The following is a 20,179-nucleotide window of genomic DNA, read 5'->3' as shown; positions in this document are numbered from 1 at the left end:
AAAGACTGGATCGAGAAAGAAAATAAATTTTAAGGAAAACTTATTTCTTTCAAAGCTACAGAAAGTAAAAAGTGATATTAAGATTCCATGTTGCAGTTGTTGAATAAAACTTGTATAATCATTAAAGGTTCTTGGTGAGTGGGTAAGTGAAACCTTATGGCCACAAATGTAATCAACTAAATTTATTAAAAGCATTATTTTGCTAACTTTTGGCATATTTGATTAGTACTTTTAATTCTGAAGTGTTTCATTTAATTATTTCAATATTTTGCTTTATTTAAATATAGGTTTATGTCTAATACAAGGTCTGCGCTATTGATACTTTTGAGACTACAGACCATAGATCTTAAGAACATGGTTTGATTACACTACTGAAAAGGTACTACAGGTAGCTGCAGCACAGCAGCATGTGGTTTAAATACTTAACATCAAGTAAAAATTAATCATTTAGAAAATAAGATCACATTCCCTTTCAAGAAAGCTGCAAGAATAGATTGAGCAAGTGTTTCCCCCAGGGATAATTCCAAAGGCAAAGAGCTTGCAGTGTGTGAGGGAAATACATTTATTCATTCATTCATGTTTTTGATATCCAGACATTACTGACAATGGTAGCATTTATTGTCCATCCTTAACTACCCTCAGGAGCGTGGTAATGAGCTGGAGTCCTTCTGGTGGAGACATTTGCATTGTTGAACCCATCTCACCACCATTTCAAATAAATAGACCAATCATAATTCAACCTTGATTTGACAATGCAAAACTGAAAATGCTGGAACCACTCAGGTCAGGTCGTCTCTCTGAAGCAATAAAATTAATTAAGCCAAGTCAGTGTGAACCAGATCTCACATATGCAAACTTGACAAGTGGTCTGGTGACAAATCCAGCAGAACAGCTGTTTTGTACTGTTCCAGTATCTAACCACCCCTTCACTTTTGCCTTTTCTGCACTGGTTCCCAGTTCTAAATGGTTGGCACTTCTGGACAGAGCTTGTTTCAGTATTCAACTGGGGAAATGAAATTCTGTCTTTACAGGTCTGATTGATACATTACTGTCCATGTCAAGAGCATAAAGGAGATATACCATTCCTGAGCTGTTTGCACATATCCAGTTTCAAAGAGTCAGGTGACGGTGACATATCCAACACATTACCCAAAAATCACATCAAGTATCTGCCTTAGAACTTATTCAGGTTTATTCCAAAACCATTCAAACCTGAAAACTAAATCAGCACAATTTAATTTGCTTCCAGTTTAACAGTCTTCTTGCTTTCTGCAGCATTACAGCAACTGAGTTTGGATTTTCAAATCTGCAGCCCAGATTATTTCCCACAATGATGATGCATTGCATGTCATAGCGATATTGCACAAAAGAGAACCTCTGTACTACAACTAGACCAAGAAGGTTTTTTTGGTCTTACTGTCTGAAGTAGATATTCCACTTCTGGTGCATTCAGAACGAAACCAGAGCTGTTCAAATCCTAATAAAACCAAGTTTGAATCCACTTTTAGGGGATTAAATCCAAACTGGCTAATTTGCTATATTTATAATTCACAGGGAAGTTTTAAGGAAACCTCAATGATACATACAGAATAGATAAAGTGGTTTCATGGATGAACCTACAGCATGTTGTTTGGTAGGGTAACAGATTCAGAAACACATAATAATGATGAATTTTCTCTAATCATTACTAAATATATAAATAATCAAAAAATCACAACCCATGCTTTAGTATTTAATGTGATTGAACACTCTGCTCAAATTTAAACTGATCAACAACCCCAGTGTAAAACTACTGTAGTATTCCTGGGAAACCAAAAAAAGGCTCAGCCCCTCAAGAAAAAGAAATGCATGTACAGCTTTGTCTACTTAGCCATTCAATGATCACTGCTAGATTATATATCTGCAGTACCTCCTATCTGCTAATGTACATTCAATAGGTTATTTACCTGTTAATGCCTATTTACATCATTTTAAACAAACATAAAACAAGGATGTGGATGGAAGAAAAAAAAATCAGCTTCCCTCCTGTACCCCATTTGCCCTATTTTAACATCATGAATGCCCCTTATATATTTTCCGGTTATATAACCAAACATTTATCACCTTCTGAGTAAAACTCTTCCTGATATATCTACTTAAATTTGATTTTTCACTGAAAGCTATGGCCTCTGGTTTTCACTTTCTTGATTGAAATTTACCAGTTAAAACAACAAAATAAAAACTATTTAAGACAGGTGGACATCCCAAAGAGACCAGATGGGAAAACTTCACTCTACTGTGGGTTAAGCAAACAGAACTTATGCTCACACTGAAGTATTTTTAAGATTTACAATGATTTCAAGTATAGTTGAAAAGTGGCACACCACTAATGCTCTCCCCAAAATATTTTATCCCTATCGAGTCCCTTTAGTCTCTTGAATTGCTTGCACTGGAGGGCTTACATGCTCGCATACATGTCCATCACTGCACCTTTTTATGTTACATCACTGGGAAAAGTAACAGCAACATTTGCATGACTCTGCATCACTCCCTACGTCAGTGTTCTAAGATTCTGAGCGCTGCCCATCACAACAACCTGACTCGTTGAACAGGGCTCTTTGACCTTTCCAATGTAAGATTTCCCTTTATTGCACCATTGGACTTTGACTTGTATGAACCCTGGCATGTCGTTTGAGGTTAGTCATGGAAGCACACGAATAGTTGCACTGTTCACATTGGAAGGTTTCTCTCTGTAGATGGTTCCTCATATGTCGCTTCAGATTGCCCAGTTGGGCAGAGACATAGTTACACTGCGAACATTTATATGGCCTCCTGTAGTTGTGTATGTTCATGTGTCTTATGAGGTTGCTCTGGTACTGAGAGACAAAATTGCACAACTTGCAAGTGAAGACCTTCTGTTCTTTGCTAAGGCTGTTTTCATTCTCCCCTTCCGTCTTTAGCTCCAAACTTGTCACATGATTCCGTTTGTGGAGTTTAAAGGCCGCTTTGTTCTCGCACACAAACTCGCATTGGGTGCACTGGAAGGACTTCTTTCCTGCGTGTGTTTGAAGGTGTCGTTTGACATTGACCAATTGGGTGGAAGCATAATTGCACTGAGTGCATTTAAAGGGTTTTTCTCCTTTATGGCTCCTGATGTGTCTGTTGAGGTTCCCCATCTCTATAGTTTTGTAAGAGCATTGAGAACATTTATACTGTCTCTTCCGTTTCAGATTTCTACAGCTGGGAGCTTTGTCATCATTTTCAAGGCTTTCTTCCTGCGAGTATAGATCTTCTTCTCTCTCCTTTTTTATGTCCTTTTGTACAAGATCAACTGTATCAGAAGAGGAGGAATCAGTTTGGTTAGATGCTTGTTTCATATGGGTCTGTAAGTGCCTCTTCAAGTTTGCAAAATTAATTGAAGCATAGTCACACTTTTTACATTTATATGGCTTTACACCCAAGTGAACTTGGATATGGCGCTTGAAATTCCCACTTTGCTTGGTGGTGTAGTTGCAGTGGGAACACTGGTATTCACTATTGCTAGTGCTATGAGTTTTCATATGCGTTTTCATGTGCATTATGAAATGGTTGGGGTACTGGGTAACAAAATTGCACAACTTACAAGAGAAGATGTTTTCACTACTTTGACATATATGTACTTCAGTGGAAGGGGTCTGGGGATCACCAGATACAGAGTCCATGCTGTGTGTTTTTACGTGTTTCATCAAGTCATCTGGGTATTGGGTAATGAAGTCACACAAGTTGCAAGAAAAATGTTTCTGAGCAGTTTCAGTCTGGCTTTCTTCCTTGCACTGTAATGCCACTTCATTGTTCACGTGACTCTGCACGTGCACTTTCCAGCTGGACATACTGCAGGTACAGTAGGTGCATTGATCACACTTAAAAGGCTTTTTATCTGAGCAGTTCCTTTGGGCTCCCTCAACTTTTTTAGCCGCATCTGTGTGAGTTTTCATGTGCCTTGCAAGGATGCTGGGGTACTGGGCTTTAAAGTTACACAGTTCACAAGGAAAGGGTTTTTCGGATTTCACCGAACTGCTGCCTTCCCCTTCATCTGGGAAGGTCTTTTCTATATGAATTTGCCTGTGTCGCTTCAAATTTTCCATTCGGCTACAGGTATAACTACACTCGTCACATTGGAAGGGTTTTTCCCCAGTATGGATTAATATATGCCTTTTAAGATTACCTTGTTGCACTGTTGCATATGCACAGTAGTGACATTTGTACGGCTTCTCTGCATTATGAGTTTTCATGTGCCGCATGAGGTGCCCTGGATACTCTGAGACAAAGCTACACAGCTTGCAGGAATAAAGTTCCTGGGCCTTCTCATTCCCATCCTTGTCATCCTGCATCAGCAGTTCTTTCTTGATGTGACTTTCCTTATGTTCCTTTAGCTCCACTGCACTGCTGCAGGTACAGTAGCAGATGCCGCATTTGAAAGACTTGGGCCGAGTATGAGTTAATATGTGACGCTTGAGATTTCCTGACTGGTGAGATGCATATTCGCACTGGTCACATTTAAAGGGCTTTTCTCCCAGGTGAATCCGGATGTGCCGTTGCAGGTTCCCTGATAAAGACGACACATAATTACAGTATGTGCATTTGTAAGGCTTCTTTTCTCCACTTCCAGTTTTCTTTGTGTGCTCTTGTTGGTGTTGCTTTAGTTCTGTCATGTTACCACAGACATAGTCACACAAGCGACACTTAAGTGACCTTTTGTGCATGTGCGTTTGTCTGTGCCGCTTAAGGTGCCCAGATTGATAAGTTGCATAGTCACATTGGTCACATTTGAAGGGCTTCTCTCCAAGGTGAATTCGAGTGTGTCTTTGGAGGTTTCCCAGCAATAATGACGTATAATCGCAATATGAACATTTATAAGGCTTTTTATCCCCAACACCTGTTTCAGCTTGCTCGGGAGTTAGGGCTGAGACTTCATTGCTGACACTTTGCTTGTTCTCTGGATGTTTTTCCTCACCTTGTAGAAGCTTATCCTTTATGTGAGTCTCTTTGTGCTGTTTTAAGTCTATTAAGTTACTGCAGATGTAGCCACAGTGGCGGCATTTAAACATTTTTTCACGTGTATGCGTCAGCATGTGGCGTTTAAGGTTCCCCATTTGACAGGAAGAATAATCACATTTGTCACACTTGAAGGGCTTTTCTCCTAGATGGATACGTGTGTGCCGCTGGAGGTTTCCCAACAGTGGCGAGGCATAGCTACAATACAGACATTTATAAGGCTTGTCCTCACTATTTTCATTCAATGGAATTGTATCTGGTTCTGTATTTTGTAATAAACTTTTGTCATCCTTGTGATTTTGTTTATGCCTCATTAAATCGGCCATACTTTCCCCTTCGTATTCACACTGGCTGCATTTGAAGCACTTTTTCCTTGTGTGTGTCAGCATATGTCGTTTGAGATTACCCATCTGGCCAGATGCATAGTCACACTGGTTACAAGTGTAAGACTTTTTCTGGGTATGAGTTAGTTTATGTCGCTTTAAGTTTCCTGACTGGCCAGTTGCATAGTAACATTGGTCACACTTAAAGGGCTTTTCTCCAAGGTGGATGCGGATGTGACGCTGTAGATTCCCCATCAGTGATGATGTGTAGCTGCAATATGAGCAACTGTAAAATTTCTTTTCACTTCCCGCGGTGGCAGTGTCACTGCCAGCTTGCAAGGGCACAGGTTTCCTTGAAACAGTGCTCTCTTTTTGCTCCAATAAAGATTTGCGCATATGTTGCCTCTTGTGTCGAGTTAGGGTTATCATGTGATCACAGGCAAAATGACAGCAGGTGCACTTGAAGGGCTTTTTCTGTGATTGGTCAGGTTCATCGACATATCTCAAAGCCTTCTGTCCTTCATGAATCAGGAAATGATGCTTCAATTTGTCCGACTGGTCAGTTGTATAACTGCAGTAAGAACATTTGTACGATTTCCCATCATCTGGCACTTTGGTTTTGCTGAGACTTTCACAATACAATGAAGATTCCTCAAAGCCACAGTCTTCTTCCAACGTAACTTCCACGCTAGCTTCCAGGTGGTTCTGACTGACGAAGCCATTTGCCTGTAGAAAGGAAGCATCGTTGTGGTCTCGGGAAATGTTGGGTGGCTTTGCAGTACATTCCTCTTCGTCACCCACTGCCTCGACATCTGTTTGGGGATCTTTTTCAGTCTTGAGTTTTTTGCAGCTTGGAGGAAAATCACCATTGTCACCTGCACGAACAAACTCCGAGCTATCTGAACCTGCAAATAAAAACCAGCACAAGCAGTCAGTTTCCCAGATGTTGCTAGCAAGCAAATGCAAACAAGATTCTCCATATACTTTAAAAATAATTCCATTCTGTTAACGGAGCTGGAAGTTGAGATGGGCAGCAATCACAATGCAGAGTAACATTAATACATCAATGGGGCACTGGGATTTTTCTGCATTTTGATCCTATTGAAAGTATTGCAAATACATTTTATTTTAAATGGGGCATTTAACAAACTGAACTCAAATAAAAAATACTGATCGAGCTAAATAATATTGATAAGAAACTTCAGAAAAAGTCAAACAGGTCTGGACATCATTTCTCAAAAGTTTTTGCTCTCTCATTCGGGTTTGAATTCAGGCAAGAGGGAGAGAATGAAAAACTTTCATTCTGCCTCTCAACATGTTGAAGTTTACATGTTAGTGAAGAATATTTAAAAGCATTTTTGGTCCGAAAGTTCCAATATCACTCCTACTGGCCTAATAATTCATAATAGTAACTACACCTAAAAAGTGATTGACTGAAGTGCTTTGAGAATACTTGAAACTCAAAAGCACAATGTACGCGTTTCTCTCTTATGCTAACTTTAAGTCTTTTAATAGAAAAAAGATTGATTAACTTGTAGGCTTCCATGTCATAAAACTGCCAATAAAACTGTACAAAAGACATTACCATGGGTTGATCACAAATGGGCGAAGAAAATAATATTGCTGCTTTATTTGTGATGGAGGAATGCCTTTAAAGGAGTCTGGTGGGGGCCGAGACATGGGCAGGATTAAGTCAATCTTCTGGATGGAGTTCAGAGCTTTAACTTGTAGTCAGTTTGTGGCCATCAGCCAGAAGGTGTTCATCACAGGCATCAGGGGCAAACAGGGAAAGGTTCTCTCTCATTATATGGGTATGAGAAAAGTGACAAAAAAAAATGTAAATGGCAACAATTGTTTTAATAAGTTACCCTTGGGTAAAGATATTTGGCCTGGTTCTAGGGAAGAGTTCTTTGCTTTCCCAACATAAATGTTGCAAGTTTAGGTTCATTATGTAAAGATATAGGAATAAGAACTTTAACTCACTTCCATTTCATTTCTTTCAGAAGAAAGCTACAAACCATACTGATACAATTCTGTAAGCTCAAATCGTGTTAAGATACAAGATATTTATTTATTAGTCACATGTACATCAAAACAGTGAAATGCGTCTTTTTGCATTACTGAGGGCAGCCCGCAAGTGTCGCCACGCTTCCGGTGCCAACATAGCATGCCCACAACTTCCTAACCTGTATGTCTTTGGAATGTGGGAGGAATCCAGAGCACCCGGAGGAAACCTATGCAGACACGGGGAGGATGTACTAACTTCTTACAGACAGCGGCGGGAATTGAACCCAGGTCACTGGCGCTGCAATAGCATTACACTAACTGCTACACTACCGTGCCTTGGGGTCCAAGTCCACAGTTCATCGAAAGTTATAACGCAGGTAGATCGGGTGGTAAAAAAGGCATACGGCATGCTTGCCTTCATTAGTCGAGGCACTGAGTATTAAAGAGTCAGGAAATTATGTTGCAGCTACATAAAACTCTGGTCAGGCTGCACTTGGAGTATTGTGTGCAGTTCTGATCACCCCATTACAGGAAGGATGTGAAGGTTTCGGAGAGTGTGCAGAAGAGGTTTACCAGGATGCTGCCTGGATTAGAGGGTATGAGCTACAAGTAAAGGTTGGCCAATGCTAGCATTTAGGCTTTTTGCCTGGGGACAGAAATAATGCAGGATTACATGGGACCCAATCTCGCCCTCATACTCATTGGAAAAAGTTGATCGGGAGTGAGGGTCCATACCATTTTTTCCTTCTCACATGCCCAGGGTTAATAAAGCTGGGGTAATAACTAAACTGCTTCCCTAATGGAGATCAGCTAGCTGATTGCACACTGGAAATTTTAGCCTTGATTTTGCACATCAGTATAGCTCAATAACAAAGTAAATGGAATATTTGCACACAATGAAGCACTGAAGAAGCTAAATATATTAATTATTAGGCCAGTAGGAGTGATACTGGAACTCTTGGACCAAAAATACTTTCAAGTAATTCTTCACTAACATGTGAATTCAACATCTAGTCGGCAGAACAGTTTGGTAGACTGCTGTATTAAGATGGCAGTTTACTGCCATTTTTAGTGTGCCATCTGGCAGATAGTTAAAGCAAAATCGTTCCCAGGATCTTACTGTTAACTAAGCAGGGAAGTGATTACAAAGTAATGCTGGACATTCACTGGGCAACAGCCAACCAGAAGATGAAGTGACTACCTTTGCCACATTAGCAGAGAAAAAGTCAAATTGAAACATCAGTTCTGACAGAAGTATTGTTGAGGCATAGCGGTTAGCATGACACTATTACAGCATCAGCGATCAGGGTTCAATTCTTGTCGCTGCCTGTAAGGAGTTTGTACATTCTCTGTGTCTCCGTGGGTTTCCTCCCACATTCCAAAGACGTATGGGTAGGTTAACATGGGTTTAAAAGGGCGGCAAGGGCTCCTTGGGCCAGAAGGGCCTGTTACCGTGCTGTAAATAAAGTTTTATTTTTAAATCAAATTAAATTTGCACAGTTCTTTGATTTATGAAGTATAATAAAAGGCTTCCACTAGCAGCATGCAAATGAAAAGGAAGTTTTGGCTGTGCATCTTAAGATGCTAGTCAGATCCATTTTGTAAGGTAATACTCCTCTTTGGGTGGGTGTAGAAATGAGCAGTGCTAATTTTGCATGTTAGGAACTGAATTTCTGAGAATAGGATTTGAAAGGGGAAAAAAAGGGAACCGTTTGCTCAACATAGCAAAGCGTTCATAACTTACAAAATAGGAGAATCAATAGAAAGAAAGCTGGATAACTTTGAAGGGATCTCACCTTGAAATTTACTGAGCTCTATAAACTTTGCTAAGAAGGCCACTGAAGTGCACAATATTAACACGTCAAGGAAATAAATGAATTTAGAGCGAGTTAGGATGGCAATAAAGAACTGAACAGAGTAGATTGCAAGACTCAATTTCCTTCTCCTTTTCTGACTAATTCTTGTGTTAAGGTACTAAATTTCTTGGAATGATAGTTCTGCATGGCTGAAAATAAAATGTAAAAATAATTTAGCTGCGAAAAAAAAACTTAGCTGTTCAGATCACAGCTGCAATCTACCCAGCTTTTAAAAAACTGCTACTTCAAGTTAGCACAAGAATTAAATCAAGCACACTACCTTGGACAATTAAATTGTTCTTGAAAAAAAGTTATATTTTAATAAAATCTTCCAATACAAGCAAAAATAAAAAAGCTATATTGCGCTTCGGTGACTAGAAGTAATGCTATTCTGCTGAAATTTATCTTTAAGATTATCGTTTATAAACAGTGCAATTATTGTGCAAATGCCAAGCAATCCAGTGGCACTACTTAACATAGTGAATTTAACCTCAGAGTTTACTGAAGAACTGAAAGCCAAGCAGATAAATTGTTTGTTTACCTTGTGGACTCAAATATGTGGTTTTGCAAAAATCATACTCTATATGGTTATAGAACAGCTATGGCACTCTCCAATTAATAGAGAAAAAAATCTTGTAACACAAGGCCATGCAAGCACCTTCCTTTAGCTACGCAAGAAGGACACTTTACAAATACATTTGCTGTTAGATATGAATTAAAGCAGTCTTTTGCTTATGTGACCTGGACTAGCATGATAGCTTTAAACTGTGCAAATATTCAAAAACCCGCCACACTTCATAAACTCAAATCCAGCTGTGTATTGTTATTGCATTACTACCTACAATAGTCCAAACTTGTAACAACTTGACCAAGTTTATCTATCTTTTCAAATGTTATTACAATCATTATTTCAACAATTCTCACTAAATAATGGACAAGGACTATGTTCTAACATGTAGATATTCCAAAAATTTCTCACTTTCCTTGAAAAGCCATTACTGGATTACAAATTCATAAATACTAGCTGCTTATCGTTACCTTCCTGAAGTCCCATTCTTCACACATTAATTATTGAATAGCCAAATATAATGCTGGCTGCATCCTCAGTTTATGTACTCTTCTGGGAGTCATTGCAACTATGACCTCGTCCTTAATCAAACATCAGGTACCTGCCCCATCCGCAATCCAGAAACACTGCTGCCCTGTGCATTAAGTTTGGACTTAATGCAGTCACTCTTAAATCCCTTTGTTATGAATATATAACATTAAAGTATCTGAATCAGAAAAACAAAATGGGTCATTTTAATTTGAGATCCTTGCTAAAAATTCACAACAAATAGAGGTAAGAGATAACATTAGTGTGTTTGTTTAATTGTTGGTGTTTGTGTTTTAAACTGAAGAAAGAACGTAGATGAATTGAGCCTTAAATGAAAACAAAAATTGCAATAACGTGTATAGCTTTATGGTTAAAAAAACATTCAAGTTTCTAGACATAGTTAAGTGGACTGAAAAATTGCCTCTAAGCATGGTTGTATTGTGCTGATGTTTTAGCAGTTTCTTCAGCCCAAGAAAGTTTTATAGTCCAGTATAAAAAATGCATTGCACTGAAATTAAAGCAAAAGTAATTCCCTTCAAATACATACTGTTATTTGAATGTGAATAAAAGTTTAAATGTGCACAAAACCCAAAGATCATTTAGTAGGAAATATTTCCAGATGGCACTCTGCCAGACAAAATGATTTTTAAACTTTGAGTCTGATTTACGGACAACTGGGAATTCTACTGAACTCAAAACGATGGCTGGGTTGGACAATAATTGATGGCATTAGGAACTGTTGAACAATTCATGCCACACAGTCCATAAAGGTCTCTCTTGCATAAAGATTATAAAGTAATTTCCCCAAAAAGTTGAGTATTGGTTACATTAATTAATTTTAATTTAATTCATTTTTTCAGGTCCAGAAATCCTTGGCAAGGATGGCATTTATTGCCATCATGTTAGTTATGCAACCACCTTTTTGAACCACTGCAACCCATCTGGTGAAGATACTCCTGCATTGTTGTTGGGGAGGGAATTCAGGACTTAGACCCAGTGACATTGAAGGAACTACAATGTTTTCAAGTCGGGATGATATGACTTGGAGGGGAATACGCAGGTAGGGGTTTTCCCCATGTGCCTGTGGTTTTGTCCTTCTTGGTGGTAGAAACCATGGATTTGGGAGATGCTGTTGGAGTAGCCAAGGAGAATAACTGCAGTGCATTTTTTGCACATTGCAATCTTTGTGCATTGGTGGTGGAGGGAATGAATGTTTAGGATGGTGGATGAATGCCAATCAAGCAAGTTGCTTTGTCGTAGATGGTGTCAAGCTCCTTAAATTTTATTGGCGATGCACTCATCCAGGAAAGGAAAGCATCTATTAAACTCCCAATTTGTGCCTTGTAGATAGTGCAAATGTTTTATGGAGTTAAGAGTCAGATCACTCACCACCCAGAATACCGAGCTTCTGATTTGCTCATGCTGTCACAGGTATTTATGTGGCTGGTCCAGCTGAGCTTCTGAACAATGGTAACGGCAGGAGACTCAGCAATAATAATGCACTTGGAGGTCAAAGGTAAGTGGATTGAATCTCTCTTTGGATTTAGTCATCACCTTGTACTTGTGGTATGAATGTTACTTGCCCAAGTGCTGTCTAGGGCTTGTTGCACACAGCTGTGGATTGTTTCATTTGCTGTAGAGTCATGAATGGAATTTAACATTACCACTTCTGAAACTGAAAGGCCGGTCATTGATAAAGCGGCTGAAAATGATTGGACCAAGGACATGCCTCTGAGAATTTCTTCAATGTCCTGGCTTTGGGATGACTGATCAACATCCAAAATCAATTTCCATTGTGCAAAATATGACTCCAACCATTGGAGTTTTCTTTCTCCCCTTCACACCCATTGACTTCTATTTTACTGGGGGATTTTGATGCCACACTGTCTTAATGGCAGTCACTCTCAGCTCTGGAAGTCAGTTCTTTGGTCCACATTTGACAAAAGTCACAATGTGGTTTGGAGTCAAGTGGCGCTGGCAAAATATAAAAATTGAGAATTGTTGGCAAATACCAATGGACATAGAGCTAATTCCCTACAACTGTACCCTCAATCTAGGTGGTTCCTTTAACTGTTCCTAATTTGATTAAATTGATGTGCAAACTTAGTTTTAAGCTGTGAGAAATGAGAGTCACTTGATTTTGACACTTCAATTGTGAAATACAAGTACTGAAATGTCTTATTTTCACTTGGATTTTTGAAGCACAATCTTATTCCTAAAAGAGCAGAACGAGGTGGAAGAGGTAGGAAGTGCAGGTTCAAGCTAGTACCCACAGGGGAGACTGATGGGAGTGATGACACTATGAAGCACAGTACAACCTGTGGCATCTATGGGTGAGGGACTACACAGGGCAGAAAGAGTAGATGTATGAAGGCACAGAGCATTAACGCTTAAGGCATGGTGCAGGAGCTATTAGTTTCAGACTCTTGGGGTATTGGACTTGTTCCAAGGTAGCAGGTACCAATTCAGGAGAGATGGGTTGCATCTCAATCAGACTGGGCAAGCTCGATCTGAAAATGGCGTGATAGGGGTCAGAGGGTGGTGGTGGTGGTGGTGGAGGGATGCTTTTGTGATTGGAAGCCCGTTGTGCCACAGAGATCAGTGCACACACAGTTTGGATACTAATGCAGAAAGTATGATTAGAGAGTTCTCATATGATACAAAAATTGCTGGTGGTGTTGATAGTGAAGAGGTTACATCTACAGGCCAATATTGATGAGTTGGTAGGAGGAGCAGGGAAGTGATGGATGGACTTTAATCCTCAAAAATGTGAGGTGCTGCATTTTGGAAGGACCAATAGAATGAGGAAGTACTTAATGAATGGTGGGACTGTATGAAGCACAGAGCAGAGGGACAATGGTATACACATTTAAGAATCCCCAAAGACAGTGCACAGATGGATAAAGGTGGTTAAGACAACGTATGGATATGCCTTTATTAACTGGGGCATAGAACACTTGAGCAAGGAAGCTAATGGCACAACTATGTAAAACATTAGACTACAGCTGAGTAATGTTCTGTTCACCACAAAATGGGATTGATATCGATATGTACGATAACCAGCATGGGCCAGATGGCTTGCTTCTGTGCTGTAGTACTCAGTCCAGGAGATAGGGAGGGATGAAAGGGAGGAGGATGTGACAATGCTGATCAGTGAAGACTTTGCAGTATTAGAAAGAGAGGATGCCCTTGAAACAATGAGAGAGCTGATCTGGTTTTAGTAAGATGCAAGTGTACGATTACGCTACTGAGGATATACTATAGGCTTCAATTTAGTGATAGAAAATTACTGCATTGTGCAAGCAGTGTAGAGTGTAGTGTGGTGATACAGGGGGACTTTACTTGAACAGTATCCCAAATTGATATTCAGGTAAAGAGGAAGAGAAAAAGGAATTTCTGAGATTTGTTTAGGAGCATTGATCAGCTCCCACCCACTTTTGCTAACTCAGTTCTCAGTCTAGTAAAATTGGCTATTCCCCCTATTTTAAACTCTTTCTTTTTAATCTTTGCCCTTTTCTGTAATAATGCTGAATCTAATTGAATTATCATTATCACAACAATGTTCCCCCACTGATACTACATCCACCTGCCAATGGGAAATGAGGCGAGCCATGTGTTAGTGGATGAACACTCGTGTAAGATCATATAGTGTTTAGATTAGTAAAAGTAGTGCAGGGACCAATACAAAGTTGCAATGGAATTCAGTTCCACTGCTTCAAATGAGCACAAACAGGATTTGGGCAAGTCAGGAATTTTATGGAGGGGGTAAAAAGAAAAAAAAACAACAAAAAAAATGCTGTCTTCATTCTTTCTGCTTAGTTGATTTACCTAATAGATAGATGCAAGGCACAGCAATCTAGATCAGTGGAATGGACTTCAAAGTTCCCATATGGTATAGCATACTTTCCATATCCAAGGAAATGTCAGCTGGAGAAGCCTGAGCAATAGCTGGCGTCACTGTGATACATCCATAAGGCTGAGTATTTTGTGGATAGCATAATTCAGGTGGTCACCCCACTGGCCAAGAATGCAGACAGAAGACTGACTGCTGGACAGAAAAAAAAAGAAAATCTAAAAAAAAAATCTGCAGATGCTGCAAGCTGACGGAAAAAAAAATGCTGAAAACATTCAACAGGTAAGGCAGCATTTGTTGAAAGAGAAAGAATTAGTGTTTAAGGTTGAAGATCCTTTATCAGAACTGGTAGAGAGAAATAAATTAGTTTTAAGTTGCAGAGCAGGTTGGGGGAAAAACAGATAGGACAAAGGGAATATTTGTGATGGGTTGAGACCAGGATTGCTGTGGGAATGTTGCTAATGGGATGACAAGTGATTTCTATTGCAAATCGCATGTCAGGGTTTGCTAATAGGAGGAAAACAATATCTGAGCCAATATCATAGACAATGACTTAAATGTGCATTTCTGATGTAGGCAAAGAAAGTGAGTTATCCAGAAGTTTGAGAATTCGATATGGAGTTGGATCAACGGCAATACTTCAGAAGACCCCTGAAGTTGCCTTGTTTATTTTAGCCAGTTTTCAAAGTTCAATACTGATGGGACACCATGCAAAAGGCACAGGATATCCAAAACTGCATCCAGGAGAACATTCTTTGTCAGCCAGTATTCATCAAATATAACAAGAGGAGGCAGCAACTCTGGATTTAATGTAGGGAATGAAGCTTGCTAGGTGGATGTAGTATCAGTGAAGGAATATTGTTGTGGTAATATTCAACTGGATTCAGCATAATTACAGAAAAGGACAAAAGTTAAAAAGCAAAAGTTCCAAACTGGCAAATAGCCAACTTTACTAGACTGAGAACTGAATTGTAGGATACATAGAACAGTCCTAGATTCATTCCCTCAACTCTTGTTTCAGTACATTGATAACTGCCTTGGTGCTGCCTCCTGTACTCATGCAGAACTCAATAGTTTCATTACTTCTGCAACTCCTTCAAAGAGATTCAACCACCAGACACATCTTCCCCCTCCTCCCCTTTCTGCACTTTACAGGGACTTTTGTCTTCAACACTCCCTGGTCCCACTCTTCCCTTACCACCAACCACTCCTCTTATGGCACTTTCTCTTGCAATCAACCACAGGAGGTGCCTCACTTGCGCTTCTTCCAATCTAGTCTGGTCTACTGCATTGGGTGTTCACAATGTGATCTCCTCTACAAGAAACAAGACACAGATTGGGTGATTCTTTGTGGAAAATCCAGGTTTAGTCCGCGGCAGTGGGGGGGGGTAGGTACCCCAAGCTTCCCATTGCTGGCCACTTTAATTCATCATCCCACTCTGACCTATCAGTCTGTGCTGTCACAGTGAGGCCCAATGCAAGCTTGAGGAACAGGACCTCATTTTCCATGTGGGCACATTGTAGCCTTCTGGATGCAATGTGACATTCCACAACCTTTGGCAACTTGATTTCTTGGTCTGTATCAGTCATCCATATGTAATATTAGCTCAGCCTGTTTTTTTTTTCCCCTCTCTGGGACTGGAGGACATGTCTTCCTACTTTGAATTTCCCAACTCCCACATTTTTTTGATCTAGGTAATTTTGTCTGTGTTCCCACTCTCTAACTGCTTACATTCACTCATTGGCCAGACAACCATATTTACAGCTTATCCCCATGGTCACCCCAGTTTTACCCTATCAGAGACAAGCCCCTCCTCAATCTCCCTGCAATTTTACAAGCTTCTTTTGCCTCCTTTTCAGTTCTGATGAAGGGTCTCTGTCCTGAAACATTGACTGTTTCTCTTCCCATAGATATGGCCTGACCTGCTGAGTATTTCTAGTATTTTCGGTTTTTATTTTAGATTTCCGTCATCTGCAGTTTTTTGATTTTTACCTGCATGTAAAATTATAAGGTTTACAGCACCCTGACTTTGCTGTTGAAGGAAACTATCTAAGAGACAGGGCAGAGGTGGCTGCATTCTGACTTGTGAATAAATGAGGTGTGTGTTTTAATCCTGCACACATTCCTTAGATAAAGCTGCCAGCTTCCATATTGCAGAAATAATTTTAGACAGTCTCAACATATTCTGCAATGGGAAAGGGCACTTAACATTAATCTCCCCCCAGTTCAACATAGACTGAAGTCCAACAAATAAATATATAAATATCGGTTGACTTGTCAGGGAAAGATTTTCCACAGCATGTTACGGCAACTTCAAAAGAGCTTTCCTCAAATATTATGATGTTTGACCTAACCTTGAAACAATCCTGATAACAGTGTGGAAAAAGGAAAATATTGTACCCCTGAAAACTAAATCACCTACTTTAAATGTAGGTTAAAAGAATCAGAATAAATGACACCGATGTGGAACAGAATCATAATGATATAAGAGGGTATTAATGACATAAAAGCATATTAAGAGGACAGTAATTTCTGTTCCCTTTGGCTCAACTGAAGGAAGGGAGCTGGGAGAATTTTACTTACTTCAGCACATGCACATTATGCCATCTAAATTTGTTTTTAAGTTGATAATAATTTGAAAATGTAAATGCACACAAGTCTCTTGCAAACAAATCCAATGCAGCAAAATATCAATAGCTACAAATACCACAGTTGAGAAACATCAGGAAATACTACTGCCATACTCTGAAGCACAACCTGAACAGGACACTGGCATTTTCAGGTTTCACTATGAGACCTAAAACAAGGGCAAAAGGCCATTATCGAGTATTCGGCATACTGTAGAAAAGAGATTGAAACAAAAATCAACTGGTCTAAGCAAAGTGTAGTGTCAAAAAAAAATATGCAATTTACCACTGGATAAAGTGAGCTTAGATTCTTCCAGATATCAATCTATAACCTCACCATTGCCCTCAAATTTAGTTACACATTTTGATGTTCAACTACCACCTCACAACATATTTAAAAGTCCCTTCCAATTCAAATGTGACTGCAGATATAATAAATACAACTGTCTAAAATCACTGTCACACAATGTCACTTATTAAAACCAATGCAACAAAGTGTTCTGAAGAGAGTCCCCAGAATAAGTGAAAGACACAAGGCAGTAGATCCCACTAATCACATAAATTACACTTAAATTTCAGATTTAACATTGTTTCTCCCAGAATTATCTATCTTGGTTAAGTACTCTAATTGGCAGATACAAATGATTACAATATTTCTTCCCTATACCCAAGGTGCACTACAATCGATTCTACAATCATCCTCTCTCGTATTTGGGAGTGGAGATGCTTTCGTCTGAAGCTGCAGCCTGATTCTGTAAACTAAGAGCAATGAATTACTTATCACAAATTTTCATGAACACCAACCTGTTTAAAAGATAATGCAAATAAAAGCTTCCACATCTTGCATCAATATTTACTGGGAAATTACTAATGGTTTAACCTTTTAAAAATGAGCCACACAATGCCCAAAAGCTCCAAGTTAAATGTCTGGAATAAACTTTAAAATTTTAAAAGGTTGAGAGGGATGACTTTCAGCAGTTGAGAAGGCTGGACAATTTATACGTCGGAGTATTTGGCTTTTGAGATTTGTGCTCTGGTTATAGGCGCAATTGAAGTCACAACTGAATTGCTTGCTGGAAAAGTGGATACTCTGAATACACTTCATGCAAGTCTGCACTTGCTGTATGAGGTTTTTCAGATGGGTAAATGTGCATTTTTGTGAATGTTGCCAGGTGGTTCAGGTATCATGAACTGAAAGTGTGCAGTTGGGCAGCTTCTTGTCCTGCACAAAAGCAAAGTTCTCTAAGAAATTTTCTGGATTAAAGTTTAGACCAGCCATCCTACCCAGCTGTGGATCAGTCCACTGTTAGGCCACAGTGCTGGTACAAAAAAATAGATGAACATTTCAGAATTGCTTCTGCTTCCACTCTCTTGGTCTGTATGTAATTGCTTTATCCTTGTTCTTTAAGGTTCTCTGGATGGAAGGCTATTTATCTGTGGCATTTTTAATGAAACTTTATAACAACTAAACCTGAGAACAGAACTGAATAAAGTGTTTCTCCAAATACAGGACATTTCACTGAACTATGTAACATTTTAGAAAAATCAAGTTTATCCTGGATCCCATGTGATCTATCCTTCTGGATCAACCTACATGTGGAACCTTGTTAAAAGCCTTGCTAAAGTTCATGTAGATGTCTACCACACTGCCATCAATCCTCTTGGTCACTTCTTCAAAAAAAAACTGAATTGGTCTCAAATTCGATTTCCCACACACAAAGCCACGCTGACTACCCCTAATCAACCCTCGCCTTTCCAAATGCAGGCAGTTACCGTCTCTCAGAAACCCCTCTAGAAACTTTTACACCACTGACCTCGAGCTCACCAGCCTGTAGTTCCTTGGCCTGTCCTTGAAGCCCTTTGTAGCGACTCACCATCCGAGCAAGCGAACCGGCTCGGCGGTCAGGTCGTGCGTCGTTGGAGCGGTGAGGCCCAAGATGGCATTGGGCTTTCGTCTTCCCCGAGCGACGGGGAGAACCCGCGCACGGGAAAAGTTTGATGACGTAGCGCATACATCATTTCCGTTTTCGGTGGGCGGGAACCGTTTCTCTTAAAAGGCCCGCGCAAGGCGGGAAAATAAATCAGTTTTTGTTCTGCAGCCCACCGACTAGTGTCTTGCTTTCACATCGCGGTAGCAGCTGCTACACCTTCGTAAATAAAGACATAACATTAACCACTCTTCGAATACCTCACCAGTGGCTAATGATGATACAAATATCTCTGCCAGGCCCCAGCAATTTCTTCCCAGGCTTTCCGCAATATCCTAGGATACACTTGCCGATTCATCTGCTGGACAGATGAATCTTTCAGCTGTTGTTATTGAGATGAAGAGGAACAATGCTTAATTCTTTACCTTCCTGGCCAAAATCACTAAAATCTTAAATGCTGCTTGCTTTGAGTTCAGCCAATTCACCACAGACTATGAGGAATTATAGAGAGATTTGAAGGAGAAGGGGGCAGTGTCCAAAGAACTGTTAACATATCATCTGGAGTTAGGGAATTGTGTGGGCAACAACTTGGTTGAATAAGGTACAGGGAGCAGTTTCAGCAAAGACAAGCTCGAAGCAACTTGGGGAGAAAATGAGAGAAATTTAGGAGATGTTCGCTCAGGGCTAGGGCAATAAAGAAAAACTTCACTGGGCTAATGAGAGGGAAGGGGCAAAATCTGCTGCTCAGATGATATCAATTTTCATTACACCCCTGAGCACTTCACAATTGTTGCTAAAGATGATAAATTATTTATTTTTCACTAATTACACAATTCTGTGGCTTTTAAACATTCTGCTTTCGCATATTTCCTGACAGATTCCTCTTCAATGTACTTGCTTCCACCAGGATTGCTTCTTCTCAAATTGACCGCTTTTGGGCTTCCTGCTGGCTTCTCCCATCCACAGGAACTGATATCTTGTCGCCTTTTATATCCCAATTATTTACAACCAACACTGCTTGCTTACATACCACACCTGAATCACAACATCACGAACTGCCTGTTATTCTTCATTAACTTGTTTTTAAAACTATCCTCCAAGTCCCTAAGCTTGTTAGCAGTCTATTGTTTATAAGAGTTAGACACTTTAAGAATGCATTTGCCTATCTGCCTGTAATTTTCTTCAGATGCCCAACCGTCCATCATTCTTGACTGTCATATACAATCGGCTCACCCTTTTACTCATGCACAGCAAGGTCTTTTCTTATTTTACTCGGTCATACTCGTCCGTTTGCTTCCTCTGCAACTTTTCACTTTAAACTGAATTTGCTGTATGACGATAAACTCAACTTCAGCGTTTTCTGGTGTACCTACTTAATTTTTGATTTTACTAGTAATTCCAATGTTTTCCAAGCAAATTTGTATTTTGAGGTCTCAGATGCGCCTCAGTTGGCAACATGTCTCATCCGTGAGTTC

At 39.7% G+C, this 20,179-nt stretch overlaps 1 protein-coding gene across 1 annotated transcript in view; it reads right to left on the bottom strand.

Annotated features, from left to right (window-relative positions):
• Positions 1 to 295: 295 nt before the first annotated feature.
• LOC127575443 (zinc finger protein 836-like) overlaps positions 296 to 20,179 on the bottom strand; it is a 33,323-nt gene continuing 13,439 nt past the window's right edge. The window contains exon 2 of the mRNA XM_052025320.1: positions 296 to 6,241. Coding sequence (XP_051881280.1) covers positions 2,625 to 6,241 — 3,617 coding nt within the window. The 3' untranslated portion in view covers positions 296 to 2,624. The remainder of the gene's footprint in view (positions 6,242 to 20,179) is intronic.

Source organism: Pristis pectinata, chromosome 10 (genome assembly GCF_009764475.1).
Source record: "Pristis pectinata isolate sPriPec2 chromosome 10, sPriPec2.1.pri, whole genome shotgun sequence".
In the NCBI taxonomy this organism is placed as follows: Eukaryota; Metazoa; Chordata; class Chondrichthyes; order Rhinopristiformes; family Pristidae; genus Pristis; species Pristis pectinata.
Note: the sequence above shows the minus strand (reverse complement) of the source record. Positions and strands in the feature narration are given on the sequence as shown.